The 24811-nt window shown below is 34.2% G+C and overlaps 1 protein-coding gene across 4 annotated transcripts in view; it reads right to left on the bottom strand.

The window, feature by feature from the left end:
- LOC136034973 (apolipophorins-like) overlaps positions 1 to 24811 on the bottom strand; it is a 309320-nt gene that overhangs the window by 205761 nt on the left and 78748 nt on the right. For all 4 annotated transcript variants that reach the window (XM_065716535.1, XM_065716534.1, XM_065716532.1 and 1 more), the window contains exons 20-24: positions 22750 to 22882; positions 18849 to 19021; positions 16083 to 16288; positions 13603 to 13751; positions 5392 to 5629 (exon numbers count right to left, since the gene is read on the bottom strand). In XM_065716535.1, coding sequence (XP_065572607.1) covers positions 5392 to 5629; positions 13603 to 13751; positions 16083 to 16288; positions 18849 to 19021; positions 22750 to 22882 — 899 coding nt within the window. The remainder of the gene's footprint in view (positions 1 to 5391; positions 5630 to 13602; positions 13752 to 16082; positions 16289 to 18848; positions 19022 to 22749; positions 22883 to 24811) is intronic.

The raw sequence follows: 24811 nt of genomic DNA, 5'->3' as shown, positions 1-24811 counted from the left end.
ATATATATATATATATATATATATATATATATATATATATATATATATATATATATATATATATATATATATATATATATATAAAATATATATATATATATATATATATATATATATATATAAATATATATATATATATATATATATATATATATATATATATATATATATATATATATATATATATATATATATATATATATATATATATATATATATATATATATATATAAATATATATATATATATTACCTGTCCCTATAAAAAAGTAACCAGCAGCTGAATCGTTGACATTAGCCTCAGATGTGACTACTACTTCCCTAACAACCTCAGCACGCGCCGGACTCGATTTTTGACTACGAGGCAACATCTGAACCTCGGATTTTGGAATGTAAGGACGATGAGCCAGATCTCGATTATTATATTATATATATATATATATATATACATATATATATACATTATATATATATATATATATATATATATATATATATATATATATATATATATATATATATATATATATATATATATATATATATATATATATATATATATATATATATATATATATATATACCTGTCCCTATAAAAAAGTAACCAGCAGCTGAATCGTTGACATTAGCCTCAGATATGACTACTACTTCCCTAACAACCTCAGCACGCGCCGGACTCGATTTTTGACTACGAGGCAACATCTGAACCTCGGATTTTGGAATGTAAAGACGATGAGCCAGATCTCGAAAACTGAACAGATATGGAAAGTAGTGGTACAGTACAATATAGACGTAATAGCTATTAGTGAAACTAGATGGCTTGGTAGTGGGATGGAACCCCTACAAGATGTCTATGTCCTCGCATGCATCGGACATGAAAGCAGACGCCAAGTAGGTGTAGGTGTACTGATGCCACCCACAGCTAGGCGTAAGATGCTAAAATGGACACCAGTAAACGAAAGAATTATTTACACACGATTCTGGTAAGCCCTTGGAAAACTCTCAATCGTTGCCTGCTATGCACCAACTAACGAATCGGATGAAATAGAGAAAATAACTTTTATGAAACACTACAAAGTGCTGCTGCAGAAATTCCTAGACATGATATCACATGAGTCGTAAGTAATCTTAATGCGAAAGTAGTATCTTGTCACAGTTACTGTCCTGAAGTCATGGGACAACATAGAATGGGTGACATGAACGAAAATGGAGCGCTACTTGTCGACTTCCCCCTGAACAACGACCTTATCTTGGGAGGTATATTGTTTCAACACAAGACTATCCACAAATATACATGGACTTCACTAGATGGCCTTACGCACAACCAGATTGATCACCTCCTCTTCTCACGCAAGTGGCGGAAGAGTCTACTTGATGTAAGAAGCTGAAGAGGTGCTGATATACAATCAGATCATACCAAGATCCATCTAGAGTTAAAAGCAACACAGAAAAGCAATAAACTGACATCACACAAACCCTTCAACGTTGAGAAACTGAACGACCAGGAAACAACACAAATGTTCCAGCTAGAACTTTCAAATAGATTTGAAGACCTGCAATAGGAATTAGAACCAAATACTGATGTCGAAAGTATATGGAAGAAACTGAAAACACGTACAAAGAAGTTGCAGAGGAGAAATTAGGCTATAAGAAGAAAAAGAAAGAAAGATCGAACGAACCTGGAAAGTAATTGATGCAAAAAAGTCAGCCAAACTTTCCATTCTGTCGGCCTCACACGCATCTGAATTGATTGTTCTGCAACACTCATATAGAGAAACAGACAAACAAGTAAAGAAGAGTGCTAGGGCCAACACGAGGCAATTTATTGATCAGAGAAGTGAAATTCGAAAACAGTCTATAGATTAACCAGTGAGATGAGTGGAATCAAGCCTAACAGGACTAATCAAGTAAAGGAGGAGAATGGAGCCTTTTGACAGACCCTTTGAAGATTAACGAGAGGTGGGAAGCCCACTTCAAAAACCTACTAAATAGACCAAGAATGAATGACCGAGACATGATTCCTGGCACCCAATTTATGATTCTTGATGTGAATGAAGAGCCACCATCTCCAGAAGAAATCTTAGCCACCTTCAGAAAGCTGAAGAACGGAAGAATGCCAGGAGTACATTGTACTACATCTGAGATGCTGAAAACTTCAGTCTTCGACTGCATGACAGTTTGGGTTGAGCTGCTAACTCAGATATGGAGCGACCAGAAAGTGCCCGGTGACTGGACGAAAGGAACCATTATTAAGCTCTTCAGAAAAGGCGACGCGCTTGTTTTTGCCCTAGAAAAGGCCTTTGATTTGGTTGGCCGAGTAATATTATGGAAAATCCTTAAATACTATGGAACGGAATACACCCAAAGATAATAGAACTGATTATCGCCCTGTCTAAAGGAATAGAATGCCGTGTACGAACAGAAAATGGAGTTACAAGATACTTCAAAATCACGACTGGTGTCAAAAAAGGATGTGCATTATCACCACTTTTATTCACAATAGTAATGGACTACGTGATCAGACATTCAACGGGCTATGGATTAAATGTAAACAGCAAGCAACTTAGAGATCTTGATTACAGATCGATTACAGCTGCTATTCGATAATATCTTAGAAAAATCCCAAGAATTCGGATTGTCAATCATCGTCGACAAATCAAAAAGTATGCCCACATCTGGCTCCTTCCTAGCTTTTCAATACTCCGATAAAACTGTTGAATAGGTCCAAGAATGTAAATACTTGGGGAAATGGATAGAGAATACTGGAAATGTAACATTTGAAATCCAGAGAAGGATTGGACAAGCATCACACACCTTCTCTAGACTGACACCAATTTGTAGAAGTAACAAGTATTCAGTTCGTTTAAGATTGCGCCTGTTCAATATCAATGTGCTGTCTATATTGATGGACAACAGTGAATGTTGGGAACTCAACCAACAACTGGAGAAACCTATCTTTGGATTCGATAACATCTGCCTTCGAAGGATAATTACTAATAGGGAAATCCGGCTGGAAACGAACCAGCCCATAGTGACCAAAGGTATGAAGAAACAAAGATGGAAATATTTGGGTCATGTTTTACGCATGCCCGAAGATGTATATATATATATATATATATATATATATATATATATATATATATATATATATATATATATATATATATATATATATATATATATATATATATATATATATATATATATATATATATATATATATATATATATATATATATATATATATATATATATATATATATATACAAATGACGACCGGGACACAGGGAATATAAATGACGACCGGCACACAGGGACACAACTACAACGGGGACGCCAGGGGCACAGGGGGGATATATAAATGACGACGGGGACACAGGGAATGATCGATTAGCAATCACCATCAACAAAGCACAAGGGCAATCATTAGAATAACGAGGTATAGATCTGAATACGGATTGTTTTTCCCTTGGACAATTATATGTTGCATGTTCAAGAGTCGGTAAACCTGACAATCAATTTAAATGCACAGACAATGGGACAGCGAAGAATGTTGTATATTCGCAAGTTTTACGTAGTTAAAATATATATATATATATATATATATATATATATATATATATATATATATATATATATATATATATATATATATATATATATATATATATATATATATATATATATATATATATATATATATATATATATATACTATATTCACAGGTGGGACAAAAATTCTAAATTAAATATTATTTATTAAATTAAACAGTAGTTTCATTTGTTGTGTTGAAGGTAATGTTGTGTCATGATTATGATATTAGAAGACATGGTGCTGAGGAGTATGTGAACTTTTATATATATATATATATATATATATATATATATATATATATATATATATATATATATATATATATATATATATATATATATATATATATATATATATATATATATATATATATATATATATATATATATATATATATATATATATATATATATATATATATATATATATCTATATTCACAGGTGGGACAAAAATTCTAAATTAAATATTATTTATTAAATTAAACAGTAGTTTCATTTGTTGTGTTGAAGGTAATGTTGTGTCATGATTATGATATTAGAAGACATGGTGCTGAGGAGTATGTGAACTTTTTTTTTCCTATTCCTTTTATTTGCCTTTCTATTTAAGTCTGACTAATGTTAAAAATAGTATTGTTTGAGTAGCGATTCTTAGCTCTATTTCACCCAGACAGATTGCAACTGAGCGTATTTATGTGTTTGCTTGCTAGAAACATATCTCAAGAATTCATCATATCTATCTATCAAATATATGGTAGATGATAATATAAATTTTAGTTCGGGATGAAAAAAGCAACAGTCAGAAGAATTCAGACGGGTTGGACTGATTTATATTTATATTTTTTGAATCCAACGAATATTTTGAATCCAACCTATATATGTAAATCAAATCTATGTCCTATACGTATTAAAGCACTATTCATCATACCGCCAAGAAACTTTAAAAAAGTTGTTTAGTACACTCTCGCGAAGGTTTTAGGCATAAAAAGTTTTTCCATTAGAAATTACATAACTAGTATAGATATAGGGTAAACGACAACTATATTCAGCCTGTGATTAACTAGTGTTCATAGCATGACCTCAATGTTGTTAATCAATTAAGCAAATTTTCGTGTTTTTCGATTTATGGACTCGATTTCCAAATGAAGAGAGGAATCGTTGGGGGCGGGGGGTATCTTTTCGGGATGAAATTTTCCGCAGAGGACGAGGGGATTTCCGGGAGATAATTTTTTTTTTGGGGGGGGGGGAATTTTTTTAATACTTTCAAATTTGAAAACACAATCATTAATAGTACTTGGGGTGGAATTTTCCATGGGAGGAGGATTTTTTGCGGGGGAAAATTATATATATATATATATATATATATATATATATATATATATATATATATATATATATATATATATATATATATATATATATATATATATATATATATATATATATATATATATATATATATACAAAAATGACCACGGTAAATATCAGTGCTGATTGACATTAATAAATATATATAATGTTATATGTTATATAATATGTAATATGTATAACATATATAACAATAATATGTTATAATAAATAACAATTAACAAAAAAAATAAATAATTGTGATAATGACAAATATATATAATGAATAATCCATGATTGTTTTATACTACAACGTGTATAATAAATAATAACTACAAACCTGTATATGTTTGTATGTATTAAAACATACAAACATGTTACATGATTGGTAACTACGCTGATTATTAAATAACTATACTGATGAAGCTTATAAAAGAGATAAATAATAGTTACCTCAGGTCCGTAGCAATTTCTGATGGTGGAATCCTTGCAGAGACTTCAAGTGAGATTTGTTTTGACTTGTCGTTGAGAGCATCCCATGCAATAGCTGCTTCTAAACGCTTAAATTCACCCCCTGTTCTTGCTAAAGAAGTTGCAGTTATCTTGCGATTATATTTTGGGATAAAAACCCCAACTTCAAAAGTCTTGTCACTTTTTCCAAGTTTTCCAGATAGCTTTCCTTCAGCTCGTCCTAAAAATAAGGAAATGAATGAGTTTTTAGCTCAACTCCAAAGACAATGTTTAAACAGAAGAATTCTAGACGTTTTAAGCTATTCCTGAGTTCTTTTAAATGCTTTCCACCTTTTAAAATGGTTTACTAAATACTTTCTAAAGCTTCCAAACGCTCAACGCTACTTTAACAAAGGCACAAAGTAAGTGCGTGTTTGCTAAATCAGACAAGGTTATTTTGCAATTTTTTGCATTATTTTATTATTTTGCAAGGTTATTCTGAAGGGCAAGATTGTCATCAAAGAATGGGTTATATTATAGTATATTATAATAAAATAATATATTATAAGTCAATATAACAAAATTCTGAATGTTTGACTTCTTGCCCTTCAAATTATTATTCTTTTTTTCAAATGAGATTTAAAAAATTAATACGAGATTTTTTACACTGATTATGAGCTCAAAAAGATCCAACATAAGGGTCAGGTCAGTGTTACCAGATGCCTAGTACCAGATAGGACTGCCATTAAGGCGAAAACTAGCTTAAAGCAAAATTTTTGGGTCCAAAGTTTGGCGAAGTTGCATATTGAAATATAAACTTGAAAAATATCAATTTGCAATATGCAACCACCACGGAAAACCGCCCAAATGGCACAATGACCGGCAAAATTGGGTCAAAATTGTGGCGAAGTCGCATATTGAAAAATAAAGCTGAAAAATAAGGATTTCAACAATTCAATACGCAACAACCACGGAAAACTTAAAAATAATATAACAAATATATTTGCTGCAGGTGACTTGACAACACTGAGATCTGTCAAAGGGTACAGGAGACCATACATATATTCAAATGATAACCACTATAAAATGTTCTACATTCGAAATTAACACAAAAATTACACAGCTTTACACACACAAAAAAATGAAGCATCCTCTGACTATTGAAAAACACTTTAAAAATTCCCAAGTAAAAAGTTACAAGCATTTCAGACTTACAAATGATTTTGTAAGTCTTACAGACTTGAAAAATACAGACAAGCAGGGGTAAGCAGCCCATGCAAGACATTTCAAATGACTGTAATTCATGACAGTATTAATAACTTAGTGAAAAAAAAACACCCAGAATAATAAAGAATGAAACGATTCTCAAATGCCTAAAAAAAACATTACAAATTACCAGTGGAAAAGTTGAAAAAAATCTTTTCTGAAAAAAAAATTTGCGAATTTTTTTCAAATTAAGGAACTTACTGCAACCACTATTTTGGATTTCTCAGAAGTTATATTCATTGTAATAATTCACTAACACTAATCTCGACGACCATCATATAATAAAGAAAAAAATTATAATTTAAAGAGCAAAAATGAAAAATATTTGATTTTTAGTCCTTCCACTATCATCTAAAAAAATAATCAATTCCAAAAACTTTCTTTGCATATCCCTGCTGGTCTTCGTCTTTTCCTAATTTGTTCGCTAAAATCCATTTATAGAGAAGTGAAAAGCTCAGCTTTCCGACTCTTTTCAGGAGACACATTTGTAAGCCAGAATTTGAATAAATAAATTCATTTACTATGACACCAAAGCAAAACAGTCATATTTACAATTCAGAGTAGAAAACGGCAACCTTTACTTACCACAAAAAAATTATTTGACATAAAATAAACAACGGAGCCATTAATTAATAGGGCACAAAATATGAAACGACAGGAGACACCAAATAAAGAAAATGCAGGGAAGGGTCAGGGATTTTTTAGATTTTTTTTAATGAGCATACAGTACAAAGATATTTCTTACAGATCTAGAGAGATTTTTTAAAGTGATAACACTGATAAAATATATTACAAAATCTATGGTATGGGGGGGGGGAGAGAGAGAATTGTCCAATTTGCGTCATGCTAGATGATTGGACACTTACCGATATCTATCTGACAAGTCACAAGATCAGCGGAATCAAACACAAATTCATTATCTAGCGTCATTATCATATCATGTGACATTATCATGACATTGTGACATTACCATGACGTGTCACATTATGTTCCATTATCATATCATTACCAACATGTGTTTAAATTTTTCTTCTCCTAGCTATTAAAGGATGCTTCAACCCTGCAAGGCTCTCTCTATGAGGCTTTCTATTTTCAAGCATTATTACCACAGTTACCATTATTTGCTTTTCCGAAGTGCACCGGATACGATTAATAAAATTTATATCTGGTTTCTAAACTTTGAAAACAAAGCTTAATTTCCTCATGAATTTTAATATTTATGCATGAATTTTCTTTCTTCAATACTTAGCTTCTCCTTCTTAAACTGAAATTACCCACAAACAAGTCATAAACGGAAGTTAGAAGTTTCAACAAAATGTAATTTTAACAGGGGTAATGACAAGGTGGTAGTCCTATGTGGTTAATGTGTTCTGAGACCGGCTATCAAAAATATAGCCGATATTATCTAGCTCTATTATACCGTATATAATTAGTATATTCAATTCAAACATTTAATTAGCCACCAAAATTGAAGAGCATAAAGAAAACAAAATCATCAATCTGGCCATGGAAAATATAAAGTAAAATAAATTCTGGCCAATATACACAAACCTAAATTTATTAATAATACATTTCTTTAGTGACATCATAAATGTTAACATATACAACCAACAACAATTTCCTTAGTACCATAATCATTTTGAACCTAAATATTAAGGCCGTACCCAATGGGGGGGTACCCAGTTCAAAATGTCCCCCTCCCCTCAGAATTTTTGTCTAAACCGTACAAAACTAACAAAAATGAATATAAACAAATTTTTGCAAACAGTGACCTTGATTATCACTAACTTATTGCAGTCAGTGGGTCATGTGCTGCAGAATGTGAAATTGTGAAATAGAAAACTTAAAGTGGTAACAAGATAGTTTGTTTTGTCATTTTAATTTCCGACTTTGTTAAGTGAAGAGTGATTCGAAAAATGAAACGGAAATGTGATATAACATCGTTTGTTGCGCCCAAGCGAACAAGGTTAGTTATTTCCGATAGCGACGTTGGCAGGTCGTCTGCGGATTGTTCATCTGTGCCTGTGGGCTTTAATAACATGAAAGTGGTTGCTGTTGCACAGGTTGAACTTGAGAATACTAAGCTTGATTCACAGTTCATATGTATTTGCGTCCGCTACACCTCTACTGGATATCCTCACGAGGATTTTCTTGGTTTTGTCCCAGTTAGGTCCCTTAAATAATTTCCATGAAACATCTATGAAGAAATGAACACTCCCAGAAATATTTTGCCTGTTACGGTGTCCCCGGTTTCAAGCAACGCAATCCCACTTCCTGTAGTAGCGATGATCGAAAAGTGTGCGAGCTATTCCCTGTGAAATAAATCTACAGAAGGATGAATTCTGAGTTTATAGCTGGAATGTGAGATCGGCAAAGCGAGTCAACAAGGCTAGTGATGGCTATGGAAATGAATCGTTACCAAGCAGACGTTCTTTGTCCAGAGACAAGATTGACCGAAGCGTCTGAAGAAACCATACCAGTCCGTGACTCCGAAAACTCGTATTTATTCCTCAATTCTGGTGCGTATGATGGATCCGGTGACCATGGAGTTGGCTTTATGATAGGCCGCCATGCACAAAAACCTCTTCTTGCATGGGGATCCAGTGAACCCAAGTATAGCCAGACTACAACTTAAAGGAAGATTATCCAACATCTCTATCATTGCTGTCTACACACCAACGAAAGTGGCAACAAATGCTGATAAAGACTCCTACACTGATCTGGATATTACAATGCAGAAATGCACCAAACGAGACTTCCTAATTTTAGCGGGTGATTGAAAGTCCCGTGTTGACCCAACAGACTCCAATGCTCACGATATTGTTGGTTCATTCACATACGGCCAGTGGTGCTCCAATGGGGATAAACTACTCCAGTTCACGAGATCTCATAACCTTACCATCACCAACACCATGTTCCAACACAAACTCTCTAAAGAATAACTTGGCACTCAAACGATGGCTACACAAGCTGCCCAAACTGACCATATATTGTTCAGCCAGCGTTGGCGCTCCTCAGTCATGGATTCTCGAGCTTATAGAGGAGCGTCAACGCGGTCAAAATTCGGAAGTGATCATACGCTAGTAGGTGCAAAAATACTCCTGAATTTGAGCTCTAGGAAGAGACTACCCCCCAAAAAGGAAGTTAAACGTGGAGAAACAAATATCCAAACAGTGAAAGAAGTTTTTTGCCTGAAGCTACAGAACCAGTTCGAAAGCCTGACAGAAGGTGATGAAGACCCTACCACTCGATGGATACAATTCCAGAACACCATTGAAAAGGTGTCCACTGAAGTTATCGGCTATGTTCCTGCAAAGGCGATGGGAAATCATGTCTCAAAGAAAACTGTAAACCTAATCGAGGCTAGGTGACAGGCATCTAACGCATTAATCGCAGCAAAAGAGTCGCAACGCAAACAGGTTACGTCAAGACTGCCAACAATTTTGAGGTGAGGTTGCTTTAGAGATGGAAAAAGCAGCCAGAAATAATGACACGAGAAGACTGTTTAGAACCTTCAAAGGAATAACTGGAAAAACGTCACCTATCACTCATCTCTTAAAAGACACTCAAGGAAGTGTGATTCCTGACGTACAAGGAAAACTTGATCACAGGAAGAATCACTTTAAAGACCTTAATCCAAATACAGATGGGCAAGATCCAACACCGATGATACCACCAACAGCTGAAAGACCCCCATATGATATCGACATGGCACCACCTAAACGTGATTAAACGGCTCAGAAACAGTAAGTCGCCTAGAGAAGATGGTTTCCCTCCAGATGCCTACAAGGCCTCACCACACGTTGTAGCGGAGCAACTAGAAACTCTCTTCAATCTGATATGGGAGAAGAAGGCCTTTCAGTCTGATTGGAAGGTGTCAATAATAATCCCAGTATTTAAAAAGGAGGACAAACGCGACAGCCGCAACTCACTCATGGATATGGCTGCCAAAGTATTCACGATAATTGTGCTTAAAGGGTTCGAGGAAGCAAGGGATGAGCGGACACGTGCAAACCAGTACAGATCTCGAAGAGGGATAGGCTGCAATGACCAGATCTTCACTCTTTGCCTTATTCTCCAACAGTGTGAACGCTACAACCTCTCCATAATTAACATGTTCCTTAATTTTGTGGCTGTTTTCGACTCTGTAACCCGTAAAAGCTTTTGGTGAATCATGCTGGAAGATGGTATGCCGGTTGAATTTATGGAGCTGTTGAAGGACTACTACGAGCATTGCAAATCGACTGTAAGTGTGCTGGGCGAAGAAACTGAGCCCTTCAATGTGGAAAGCGGTGTAAAACAGGGGTTTATATTGTCTCCTGTTTTGTTTAACTACTGTATAGACTGGATTCTAGAACGAGCACTCTCGAGTTTTGATGGTGTTGTTATGGGATTGGGCATTAACGTGTCGGACCTGGACTACGCGAATGACATCAACGCTCTTACTGCAGATCCAGCAACTACCCAAGCAATGTTAAATGAAATAGCGTATTTCTCTTAGCTACTTGGTATGAAGATCAACACGGCCAAAACTAAAGCCATGTACCTACATATACAGTTGGATTATCAGCTTGTGCTTTATGGATAAGAATTGGGAAAAATCGATGGCTTTGCCTATCTTGGCTCAAGTGCTTCTAGCTGCCCGCTGCCAGATTGGCACAAGCAGCCTGACATTCCATTGAAGAACTGGTGGGCAACTGCCAAAAAACGACCTCGACACCATTGGCGGATTTCGTAGGCTTGACAGAAAATGAGAGAACTGCTGGCTTCACTTTGCTGAAGTGCTGACAGAAGAGCGTGACTAATGGGAGTCAACCGTACGTAGTCTTCTAGATGCCGGGTGAGGTGTCCGTGTCTGGCCCCGCAACAAGTACAAGTAAGTACAAATATCTATCTGGACAAGGTCTCGCTTCGGCAATTCTAAATTTTTGGGATAGTCTTGGGCTAGACCTAAACATGATAGTTGGCCAGGGGTATGATAGCGTGGCAGCATTGAGCGGCCATCTAAGGGGCGTTCAGACCGTTATACGACATCAGTTTTCAAATTTACTTTATGTCCACTGTAGCGCACACAGTCCTAACCTTGTCATTTCATCTGTCTGCTATATTCCAGCTTTTAAGCATTTCGTTGGAAACTTATTGTAAATTTGTGATTTCTAAAGTTCTTCGCCACTCAAAACCCATATTCTGAAAGAAAAGATCAACGAACTCTTGCCAAATTAGCAAAACAGAGCCTGACGGGACTCGGCAAAACAAGATCGGCCGAGTGCCATGATTCAGTTATGCGTTTTCTTGACCTCTACGAGCCAATTCTGTGTTCTCTTGAAGCTCTTGAGGATAACAGCAACGCAAAAACGTCTGCAAAATCGTCGCAAGTGCTGGATGTCATGAACCAGTCACAGTTTATTATATGTCTCCATGTCGTAAGGGAACTTTTCTGCCAGACGCTGCCTTTTTGCAAGACTCTTCAGTCGGTTGACTGTGACTTGGCTGCCGCTTGAAGACACGTAAAAACTGCTCTTTGAAGAACAATGCCAATGCGATAAGATTCTTTCGCTACCTCCGCTTCTTGCTTCGACAAATTTCGGTCTTTTGCAACTACTTTGGGACTTGAGGTGACTCACCCAAGAGCAAGAGGTGGGAAGAAATCTCATCTTGACGATATGATCATCTAACTCACTATAGAACCTCGCTGTTTATTCCTTTTCTCGACCACTTAAGAACGCTTTGAGCTCCATCAAAATCTGCTCTCTCATCTCAGCATCCTTGTCCCTTCGAATATTGTATCAGTTGATCCCAACACCATAAAGTTGGAGTCTTTGCAGTCATATGGCGATATTCTTCCCCAACCAGACTGCTTGAAGCAAGAAGTTGATCTTTGACACAGCAAATGTGAAACCTTTTTTATCACAGAAAGATGTTCTTGTGCTGTATCTTCTCTTCACAAATGGGACTCCACCTTTTTTCCAAATACTTTTCTATTTACTATCCTTGCAGCTTTACCTGTCAGTACTACTACTCCAGAAAGAAGTTTCTCTAGATTTAGATGGTTAAAAACCGGGATAAGATATTCAACCGGACAAGAAAGGATGAGTGGTTTAACCATGCTCACTATCCATAGAGACATTGACTTCTACGAAAAAGTCATAATTTTTTTGTGACGAAGAAAAATCGTCGTTTCGATTTCATTTTGTAGGTAGTTAGTTTACTTGACAAAAGCTCTTGGTTGGATCTGTAGATCTATTATGCATATAAATCCTTAAATATTTGGTTTGCTAATGCGATACTATGAATGAAAAAGAAAAAAAACGACTTAAAGACACAAAAGTACAGCTAGTGGACAATTCCTCGTTCACAAGAGGCCGACTGACGGTCTTCACAGTTTACCTTTAGAATAAGTACACCAGCAGATTTTTTTTTGTACCCCCCCCCCCAAAAAAACTAACAAAAAAAAATTATCTTATTTGTGGTATGTACTGCTTTATTACTAGAAAAAAAGCATAAAAAAGGAAAGCATCCAAGAAAAAGGGAGAAAATTATTATTAGTTTGTCACCAGTATGTACGTAAGTATGACAGCACTAGACCCGTAAGTCCAAAACTGCGGTACTGATTTCCTTTTCACGGCCCTTCAGCCAGGAAGTTTTGGGGGGGGGTTGAGGGGCAGCCATCCTGTATCCTCGCACACCTTCCTACTTAAATTCCCCAGACTTCTCCAGGTACCCATTTAGAGTTGGGTTAACTCTGGCTAAGCTTAGAGATTCCCGTTACTGATCCCCGTCCCAAACTAAATAACTGGCCACACCAGGAATCGAACCAGCCCCTCTAACAAAGAATTCCCAGCTCGCCAACCACTTAGCCAGGACGGCTCAATTGTACAGTGTTTGCACAGTGTGTAGTGACTTTCGAGACATCTTATACATTAAACACAAGGAAAAAAAATATATTACCAAATATGTTTGTTTCAATGGCTAGCTCGGGCTCCACAGCTGTTGGATCAAAGCGACCATCCAACAGGAATTTGACGCCACCGTCTCCTTCGAATTTGTTCTTAGTGACGAAGGCATATTTATCCTTCAATAAAAGGTAGGTCTTTAACCTGCAAAAAAGGAAACAGTAAAAATTATCTGCAAGAATTTGCTATTTAAAGGTTAAAACATAACATCAAAAGACTTTTTAGTCCACTGACTATATAAAAAATTAGTCAAACTCAACAATGTTATGCAAACGCGGTTTTAGGGGAGTGACACGAAACTTTAGGGGCACAAAATTTCAAATAAATAATCTGACGGTTATAACCATTTTGTAATTTAAAATTTTTTAATATTATTAAAATAAAGTAGAGGGCGAAGTTAATAAAAGAAAATAATTAATAAATTATTAATCAATTCACAAAATAAAAATAAATTAAAAATAGTTCAAAGATAAAGATTAAAATAATTAATAATAGTTCAATAATAAGTTATTAATTAATTAATAAATTGAAAATAATTTTTTAAAAATTAAAATTTTGTTTGATTTTAACTTGAAAATTCTGTGGGAGACTGGGGGAGGGCACTCATTAAGATTGTAATTAACTAGCTTAACTAGCAAAGTAGCCCTTGACAACAAAAGCAAAACCGACAAAAAAATGGCGAATAAAAAGAAATCTTATAGGGCGCCAAAGAGCTGCATAGTTAAAATGCTGAAAATATTAGATAATTATGAGTGCTGATTACCTAAGAACAATCTTAGCTCGTTATCACAAATCTTTTCCTTTATTCTATGGCTTTTATTTTTATGGAATTAAAAATGTTTTGCATTTTAGACAGACAAAACGAAAGCAAAATCGTCCAATAGGAAAAGATTCCACAACATTAAAATAAATAATATATTCAAAGCGTTGACTACCAAAGGATATAGTTACTCCAAAGTTTGTTATTCTCCATAAAATTCAATTTTTTATTTTTAGTGCGAACAGACATTATTTGCCTTTTATAAGTGATTTATTTGCCACACTCTTTATCCCATCTTGGACTCCCTTCTAATCATATGCAGCGCAATAGCGCTGCTTAATTAAAAAGTGATGAAAACAAAATACCATTTAAATCTTTTCACTTTTTAACTTTAGTATATCAAAAATTATTAAAACTTGAAGGAATAAATATATGCATATTATATATTGCATATATATAATATACGCATATTATATGCATATAATATATGCATATTGAACAGACAATCCATGTCCATTTCTCATTTTTTCTTTAATAAAGTGCAAATTATGTTTTAGTTTTAAGAAGGGATGGAGTTGTCAGCCCTACCTATGTTAATTTCTGCTTTTTCTGACTTTGAGTCTGTTATTTATTGTAGTTTATGTTAGTATTAAGCTTATTGGAAGATTATTTGACTTTATTGTCAATTAAACTGACAATCCACGTTCACATGTTGTATTTTTCTTTCAATAAAACACAAATTATTTTCTGGTCTTGAGAAGGCAAGGGATTAATTAGCCCCACTCATGTTAATTGTTGCTCGTTTTGAGTTTGCCGTTTTAAACTTGAGTTTGAGTTTTTAAATTAATACACAAAGGAAGAGGTCTTCGATTTTGGCACTGTGGACTATGGACTATGCCACAGTACCCCGTTAGTGCTTCTTGAAAATGCGTTTGGGGATTGAATTTACTTAATTGCGTATATTTTCGTATGTTAATTACGTGCAATTAATTCATCAAAATTACGCATATTAATTTACGTATATTTTACTACAAAAGTTTGAGAGGTAAAAGATAAATAAAATGCTTGCAATTACTAACCAAATATATTTGCTGCGTTCTAATAAGTTTTCAGTAAAGCACAAATACAAATTTTACTGCTAAGCAGGGGTTGGTGCTACAGAAGCGGCGGGTGGACAGACCCCGATATTCAGGGTTATATCGGCTTTTTCAAGCTTTAAAGTTACTCTCTTTAAAATTCGTGAAAAAAACTTTTAATTCAATTTGTGTGCATTTTATTACATAATTCTAACAATATATAATTTTAATACATTGGATAATAGTGACCTTAAGAAAGATATCCTACGCCTCGTTACCATGGCTTATTTGATGCTACTGCTGAAAATTGAAGCACGAAACCACCTGACACCAACACAGCTGCACAAGCTCCTCCTCCATCCCAATCTATTCAAAGCTTCCCTATTTACCCCCCTCCCAAGAAGTTCCAGTTTCCTTTAAGTCCTTTCTTATAACCTCTCGGCCCATTTGGGGACGACCTACTTTATGTTTTGCCCAAAAAGTTACGTTTCGGCCATATGGATGGCCGAAAAAGACGATCTTTGGCAATCTATTATCCAACGTTTTACAATTTGAAAATACGGTTGTTCTAAAATAGAATTCCCTATCCTCCCTCTTTTTGCGAAGACTTGATTATAGGAATTACATGCAAGCACTTACTTGTAAGGTTTAGAGGCATAATTCGGCTTAACGTCAGCATCAATTTCAAATTTCAGATGATCTCTTCTATTGTCATAGGTTAACAAGGATATTAAATCGTATTTAGGTCCGGGCTTCAATTCTAACGATGAAACTGATTTATAGATATGTTCACTGACTTGTTGTACATTGTCGTAGATTTCAATTCGACGACCAGGATATTCAACCTTAAAAAAAATCCCGGTTCATAACAAAAATCAGAAACGCTACTAACGAATGTGCAATATTTTTAATTAAAATTTGGTTTTAATTTGCATTAATTAGTATGTAATCAAATGCAGTATAATCCAAACGGAAGCATGAGAAAATTTTGCCAAAAGTAGTCATCCCTGTCTATGCACAGGAATGTTGGGGAAACATCCTCGATTTTATTTCGGTTGGGGGGGGGGGGGTGGAATCCCTAAAAACGAAGGAATGGACGTCTGTCTGACGTAATTTGGAGTAAGTGTCAGACAAAGCTTCCGAGAAGTTGTATTAGAGGTGGCAACTCGGATGTAACAGCGTAATTCAGACTTACACTATCTTCCTCACCTTACTCTAATCAGATGAATGAATATGTCCAACGTGATCAGCTCCTCCCCTATTCATAGGAAGGAGAACATGGACTTATTTCGTAGAATCCCTCGCAAAGAAGGGAAGATTGGCGTTGCATTGCGAATAAACTGGTATAGAGATTGTGGTTCAAGAGCAACAGCACCAACAAGGCTGGGACCATGTTCCTCGTCTTATTCCGGATGTATTGTGTATAAGAACGTCATACATATCCAACCCTACTCTTTAAACAGTGCAATGCAGACGGATGAATTTTGGAGGAAGTCCTTCAAAACAAAGGTAATGATGGGTATCTTGAAGTCAGCAGTGCAACGCTAGTAAAGCATTGTTTTAGGGGGGTGATGGGTGAAAAATAACAATATTAGCAAGACTGAAGCCATTCTCTTAGCCTCATTCCCAGCATATGGATTAAAAATAGCGACATTCATTGGTATCCCCTCTACTATACGAAGGAAGGTACATATAAATTTTTTTAACAGGGAAAGTTCCTCACGATGAACGCAATGGTAAGTGTCTTGAGGTTGATTTTGCAGTGCTGATAAAGCATTGTTTTGAAGGTTGTAACTAAAAAATCAAAACCTCAACGTTGCAAAAGCATCCTCATTCTCAGTATATGGATGCAAGAATGATGCCATGCATTACCATCCCAGTCCCTGAAAGCAAGTAAATGTTAAGTTTTTTGAGATGCAATAAGCCTACTTATAAAGCTTTGTTTTTGAGGGTCCATTATCCTATGGCTCAATGTTTTCGTAAAAAAACCAATTACCTTAAATCTGGCACAGTGTATCATGTCATCACCTTCCTTTGATGACATATACACACACACACACACACATATATATATATATATATATATATATATATATATATATATATATATATATATATATATATATATATATATATATATATATATATATATATATATATATATATATATATATATATATTATATATATATATATATTTATACTAGCTGTTGGGGTGGCGCTTCGCGCCCCCTAAGCCCCCCCGCGCGCATAAGTCGTTACGTGCCATATTAGTTCCGCGCCATTGTAGTTGTGTCCCTGTGTCCCACCTGTTAATATAGATAGATATATATATATATGTTTTTAACTACGTAAAACTTGCGAATATACAACATTCTTCGCTGTCCCATTGTCTGTGCATATAAATAGATTGTCAGGTTTACCGACTCTTGAACATGCAACATACAATTGTCCATGGGAAAACAATCCGTATTCAGATCTATACCTCATTATTCTAATGATTGCACTTGAGCTTTGTTGATGGTGATTGCTAGTCGAACATTCCCTGTGTCCCCGTTGTGATTTATATATCCCCCTGTGCCCCCCAGCGTCCCCGTTGTAGCTGTGTTCCTGTGTCCTGGTCGTCATTTATATTCCCTTGGTCCCGGTTGTTATTCGTGTCCCGGTGTCCCAGTCTGTAATTTCTCTTTGAGTGTCCCGGATGCCACTTATATTCCCTGTGTCCCGGTCGTCATTTGTGTCCCATTGTCCCGGTCTGTAATTTCTCTTTGATTGTTCCGGTCGTCATTTACATTCCCTGTGTCCCGGTCGTCATTTGTGTCCCAGTGTCCCGGTCTGTAATTACTCTTTGAGTGTCCTGGTCGTCATTTATATTCCCTGTGTCCCGGTCATCATTTGTGTCCTGGTGTCCCGGTCTGCAGTGTCATCTTATAATGCAACATGATTGCCCTTGAGATTTGTTGATGGTGATTGCTAATCGAACATTCCCTGTGTCCCGGTCATCATTCATAAATCCCCCTGTGCCCCCGGTGTCACCGTTGTAGTTGTGTCCCTGTGTCCTGGTCGTCATTTAGATTCCCTGTGTCCCGGTGTCCCAGTCTGTAATTTCTCTTTGAGCGTCCCGGTCGTCATTTATATTCCCTGTGTCTCGGTCGTCATTTGTGTCCCGGTGTCCCGGTCTGTAATTTCGTCAGTCGACAAACATGACGTCAGTCGACAAACAACTTCATGCCGACATACAGCTCAATCCTTATAATGACGTCAGTCGACAAACATGACATCAGTCGACACACAAACACGACGTCAGTCAACAGACACACACAAACAACTTATGTTTATATATTTTAAATTTATGGTTACAATGAGTCGTGGTTCATCTTTTGCTAGGGTGACCAACCATGATTACCTTAATTTTAGCATCGTACAAAGTCCTCATATCTCGCTTAATGTTAGCAATCAGATCGGCATTGAGAATGTTCTTTCCACCAAACTCTATTTTAAACCTGCCATCTAGTTTCTGTGGATAGTAGTTAAGGGACTGATCAACTTTGAATTCAAAATCACTGCCAGGATAACGAACTGCAATATAAATTGAAATAACTAACAAGAATTAAGGGTAAATATTGTAAATTTAGTGTATAATGTATACAACAGTAAACATAGTACAGTCAAAAAAACATAAATATGGTAAAATAAAGTCAAACAAACCGTACATATCGTAAAATACAGTAAAGTAAAATATAGCATAAAATATAGTAATTAGAGTGTATAGAAATAAAATAGTAAGTAGGGCAAAATAAGTGTAAATAAATGAAAATTTAGGACTAAATTGATAGCACTAGATGAGAATAGTTTTAATTCAAAAGTTTATCAAAATTTCAAAGCACTCAATGAAAAGATGATAGAACTGTTATTTTAATGTAATTTGATATAGAGAAAACACCTTTCCTTTGATAGTCATACTGAGATTTTTTTTATTTATGAAATGAAAAAAAAAAAAAAATGAAAAAAAATGTAATAACAAACAAATGTTTAGTAAACAACAATAAGTAATAACAGGTAGAATAAATAACAGAAATAAAAAACTAACAAAGAAAAGAGAAAACAGATAATTAGGCATGACGATTACATGGTAAATTGCAAGGCAAGGGAAGGCGACTAAAAGAGATAGTGTAAAAGAAAAAAAAACAGGTCAACATAGAGCGACCCCCCCCCCAAAAAAAAAACAAGAAAATAATGGAAAGATCGTAAGAGGCATGATATTCTGAATGGAAAAATCTCAAACACTCCACCCCCTCCCTACCTTCAGTACCTGCGTTCAGACTCATGATTCTTAAGCCTTGGTCAGCGTTTTGATTTTTAGGTGGAATGTTTTTATATAAATATAAACAACTTTAGATAATAATTACAGTTTTTTATCCAGTCTGAAATAAGTATACAGAAATACAAACTGGCCACCAGCAGAACACATTCGGCAACCATAACTCAGCCAATAGTATATGTATGGCTGCAAAAAAGCTTGTGATTTCAATTAATTTAAGGTAATATATTTTCATAGTTTAATACTTAATTGAACTGATAATATTTTGATAATACATAAATAACAATAAAATATTAAAATAAATAACAATTTAACGAAATAGTGTTTTCATAATCGTCAAAAGATTATTACAAGGAAGAAGCAAAAATTTCAAAAGGATATAGTTGGCTGGAAATCACTGTTAATAAGTGGTTGCAAGAGAAAAAGAACGTATTTGGACCTACTTATAGGGGTTGATACTTCATCTAATTTGACAGACTACAGTCATCACGACTCTTTACAGTGCTCGCTGGGAATGACCTAATAGGCCTGCCATTGTCATGGAGCTAAAGGTATTTGAAAGCTCGACAAATAACTTAGAATAAGAAAATAGCAAAAAGTTAAATTGATGAGCTTTTGAAACTGAAAGGTCATAGAAAGTTAGACCAAAAAACTTAGAACACGAAAACAGCAAAAAAAGTTAAGTTGATGAGCTAAAATTAAAGTAAAATTATAAGAAACGAAACTGAAATTACAATAGCCTACATTTTATGTACCAAGAAATAACAAAAGAAGAATTTGACACACATATGATGTTTATATATTTGGCACAACCACAAAGTTAAAATAGCTGCCAGCTATAATAGACCAAACAAAAGGTATAAAACGGACAAAGGGTATAAAATGCAATGAATTCAGAATGTGTCCTTTAAAGACACATAGATCAGTTAATTAATTCGTTAATGATAATTTGACCAAATACTACATAATATTTCTAAAATTTTTCAAATAAAACTGCCTGCTTCAAATAAAGTTTCTTTACTCTCATTGGCGTAACCTTTGCTTTATCTTATTTTAACATGTTAAGACAACATTTCATTGGAATATTAATTTAAAAAATAATACTGAAAACCCGCCACAGTAACTATGAAAGTTCCCTTGAGCTTTTGAACTTGAACTTGGTCATTTTGTTTGATCAAATTAAATAGTGCAATAATGAAAATCGTAAAAGGAATACTAACAACTGAGAAGCATCAATCTATACTCCCCGCAGTATTCTTAAAAGGAGACTTACCTTAAGTTCTGAACCTACCAGGTAAGTAGACTTACCAGGAATCAGAAGAAACTAAAGCTCAACGACTGCCGAGCGAACAGATGTACAAACTCTTTCGTGCCTTATTTCGTTAGTACATTTAACGAGAAACCTTTTATTTTGTTTTGTTTGTGACTTTAAATATAGCATAATTTAGCATTCATTTTTGAGTGCTAAGATAGCTATATAGATAAATGAATATGGAAAAAATAAGATGTTAGGACAATTTTTTAATTCATTTTAATTAAGAAAATTTTAACTTCTGACGAAGTACAATAACTCTTAACTTTATCGACTGAAGTCCTCTTTAAAAAATAATTCTAAAAGAAATACGGAGCTTCACTATATACAAATACATGCATAACACGAAGCCAGAACGCCTGGAGACAAGTTCCTGATTTGCCGAATTTCTTGAGAAAGTTTTAAAGAAAGCACAACCAAAAAATTAAAAGATTCAAAATTTACAATCGCAGGGAAAATCTTGCACTGAGTTACGAAGTTTTTGTCTTTTTTTTAATTAAAATTTTCATGGATCGCGGGTATACTGAAAGCTGGAAACCTGACTCCTGGAAAATACGAAAAACCTCGCAAGCAAAATAAGCTAGATAAGGAAAATCGTGCTAAAGTGAACACGCCCATCCAGAATTCATCATATGATCAATATGAATGACCATAATGCAAGCTTCAATTGGATTTATTAACTTACACAAGAATTTAGAAAATCCATCCTAGCCAACAAGAGCCACCGATTACTACTACCCGAACCAGCCTCCCCCCCCCCCAATAGTCAAACTAGGTTAAAAAATAAGCTGCTACCCCTAAAGTACGAACTAATCGTTACGCCAACTCATTTTTGTCTTTCTTCACATCGATTTCCAATGCTGAGCCGTAATGTGTGATTTTTGTTTAAATGTAAGATTTCGCAAAAAACTGAATTTAGCTATGCTACGATAGTTTTTAAATATACCGATCTTTCTCTCTCTTTATATATATATATATATATATATATATATATATATATATATATATATAATATATATATATCTAAAAGGTTTAGAAAAATTGAAAAATTAATTTTTAAGAGACAAAATCTCCATATGCATTTATTCAGTTAGGTAGTAGTGGTTGTTAAATGAAAAACAAAAAGGAAGGCGGATGAACAACCAGCTAAAATTCAGCTAAAAACAAATAAAGCCAAACATTTTAAGAAGGCGTAGCCTTCACTTGGAAGCACCGCTGCCTTTGGCAAACAGCAAATTTTTAAAATTGAATTTTTAAGAACAAAAACTAATCAAATTTAACTAATTACTTTTGCTTATTCACTTTTACGGTTCAAATTGGCGACACTGGCGAAAATATGATATTGCCCTAAAACGTTTACGATCTCAACACAAAAATTTATAAAATCACATATTTCAGGCATGAATAAATCTCATACGGGTCTTGGGGGATATATCTGTTATTTTGATGGCCTTGGTACTTTCTATGCATATTGTGTTTAGACAGACTGTTTCAGAACATAGATAGTTCGGTAATTTGGTCCATGGGGCAATAAACTATTTGTTTTGATTTCCTTGGTACCTTATATACATATTGTGTTTAGATAGGCTGTTTCAGAGTATTAATTAGTTGGCAATTAGTTTGTGAAAAAAGCCGTAGGTGTTAAAAGATACAAAAGAAAACTTAAATATTTACCATCAATTTTGTTTTCAATAACCAAGTCTTTTGTGGCGAAGCTTCCACGTCGTTTCCTATACTGTTTAAGATAAATCTGGTTCTTTTTAGCCTCGGAATCTTGTCCAAAAACAAAGTTGAGACCATTTTCAAGCTGAAAAAGAGGGAAAATCAAATACCCTTTCCAATACGCGACCCTTAAGTTGTGCTGTTTAGTTTGAAAAAGGGGGCAACCTTCCTCGATTTTCTTTCACACGGAGAAACGATTTTCAACGTTAAACATTATTTTGAGCCACTTCACTCACCCAACCGAAATGAAAAAATTCTGATTTTTCATATTTATGCAATACATTGCATAATTGTTCCATTTTTTAAGTTTAACAATACTAAATAAAAATCTGAAGCATTAGCTGTATAATTACCCCCCCCCCCCCCACAAGTGTGATCTTGCCACGATGTATAGTAAGATCATTTTATGTTTTACTTATTATATTTTTATGCAGCCTATGTGCATAAAAATACACATAGACTGTGCTTTAGACCCCTCCTCAATTTTCTTTTACTCTGAGCAAAGTTATTTTAACACAAAAGACTATTTCCTGCCATTTCTATAAGACAATATAAATAAACATTATGCACCCTAAGACAAACAAATATAGACAAAAATAAATATGTAAAAATAAATAAAATATGAATGTAAATAAATAAAAATACTGAAATATAAATAAATAAAAATAATCCAAATAAAAGTAATTTTTCAATATACTGTAAGACAAAATGACATTAAATAATGATATTAAAATGATATAATTTAAATAGTAAAAATAATTTAAATAAATACAGAATAAATAATAGCATAAATAAGATAATATAGCCTGAAAATGAATTACAACAAGAGACGTTTGAAGTGTAATTCTTACTTAAAACTGAAGCTCTTTTATACAAAAAAAAGAAATGATTGCAAGATATTAATATAGATATTATAGATAGTAATAGATTGAGTGTATTATCCCAAAACAAACTTTGAGCACGATTCTGTTTTAAGTGAAATATAGCGGTTTCAAAAATAATTTCAGCGTTAGTGATTACCACAATGATTCAGCATAATTTTAGTTTTATTTATTTCAATTTATTAACATTAATAAATATTAACATTAACTTAACATAAACATTCCCTTCAAATGCTTCAACATGATATGGAGGATAGATAAAAACAAGTTTCGATCACGATCCTGACTCAAACTGAAGTACAGTTCTTAACAAATATTTTCTAGATGTTAATAAACAATCAAAATTGGTCCAAAACTGAACTACTCCGAAAAAGGTAACGAGCATGATTTTAAGTCGTAAACTCGACAAATTACAAGGACTTATGAGTCGACTAACTCGACCAAAACTTTTCACACAACACATTTTCGGGTGTTTTTCTGAAGTTCCAATTCAGACTCAAAGTAAAAAAAAAACCAAATGCTTCTAATTCATATTTTCGTATAGCTTTGATTCAAAGTGTCTCAATTAAAATAAATAATGTGATTCTTTTATAATTAACACTCTATTTTGCCGATTCATATTTCCGTCTTTTTTCATTTGGTGACTTAAATATTCGACTGTTTTCCTGAAGTTCCAATTCAGACTCATAAATAAAAAATAAAGTAAAAGATGATAATTAATAAAAAGTAAAAAATAAGTAAAAAATAAACCACAGTGCTTCTAATTCATATCTTTGATATTGATTCGATTTGAAGTGTCAAAAATCAAAATTCATAATGGGATTCTTTTATGATTAACACAGTATTTTGCTGTTTAAAAATGTACAGTTCTTTTTTATCTGGTGGCTTAAATGTTCGGGTGTTTTCTTGAAGTACTGACAATAAGAGATTTCGCATTTTTGAGTGCTATTTTGTACTGACTCAACCCCAAACCCCCAAGTTAAGATTTATCGCTTATTTTTGTATTATGAAATGTAATAAGTTATTTTTATTTGATGAATTGAATTCTATAAGAAAAATTCATCTGCAGGTGCTTTCATAAACTACAGATTCAGACTAAATCCAAAGAATTGATATTACTTCGTATTCATATT

Source organism: Artemia franciscana, chromosome 13 (genome assembly GCF_032884065.1).
Source record: "Artemia franciscana chromosome 13, ASM3288406v1, whole genome shotgun sequence".
NCBI classification, from domain to species: domain Eukaryota; kingdom Metazoa; phylum Arthropoda; class Branchiopoda; order Anostraca; family Artemiidae; genus Artemia; species Artemia franciscana.
Note: the sequence above shows the minus strand (reverse complement) of the source record. Positions and strands in the feature narration are given on the sequence as shown.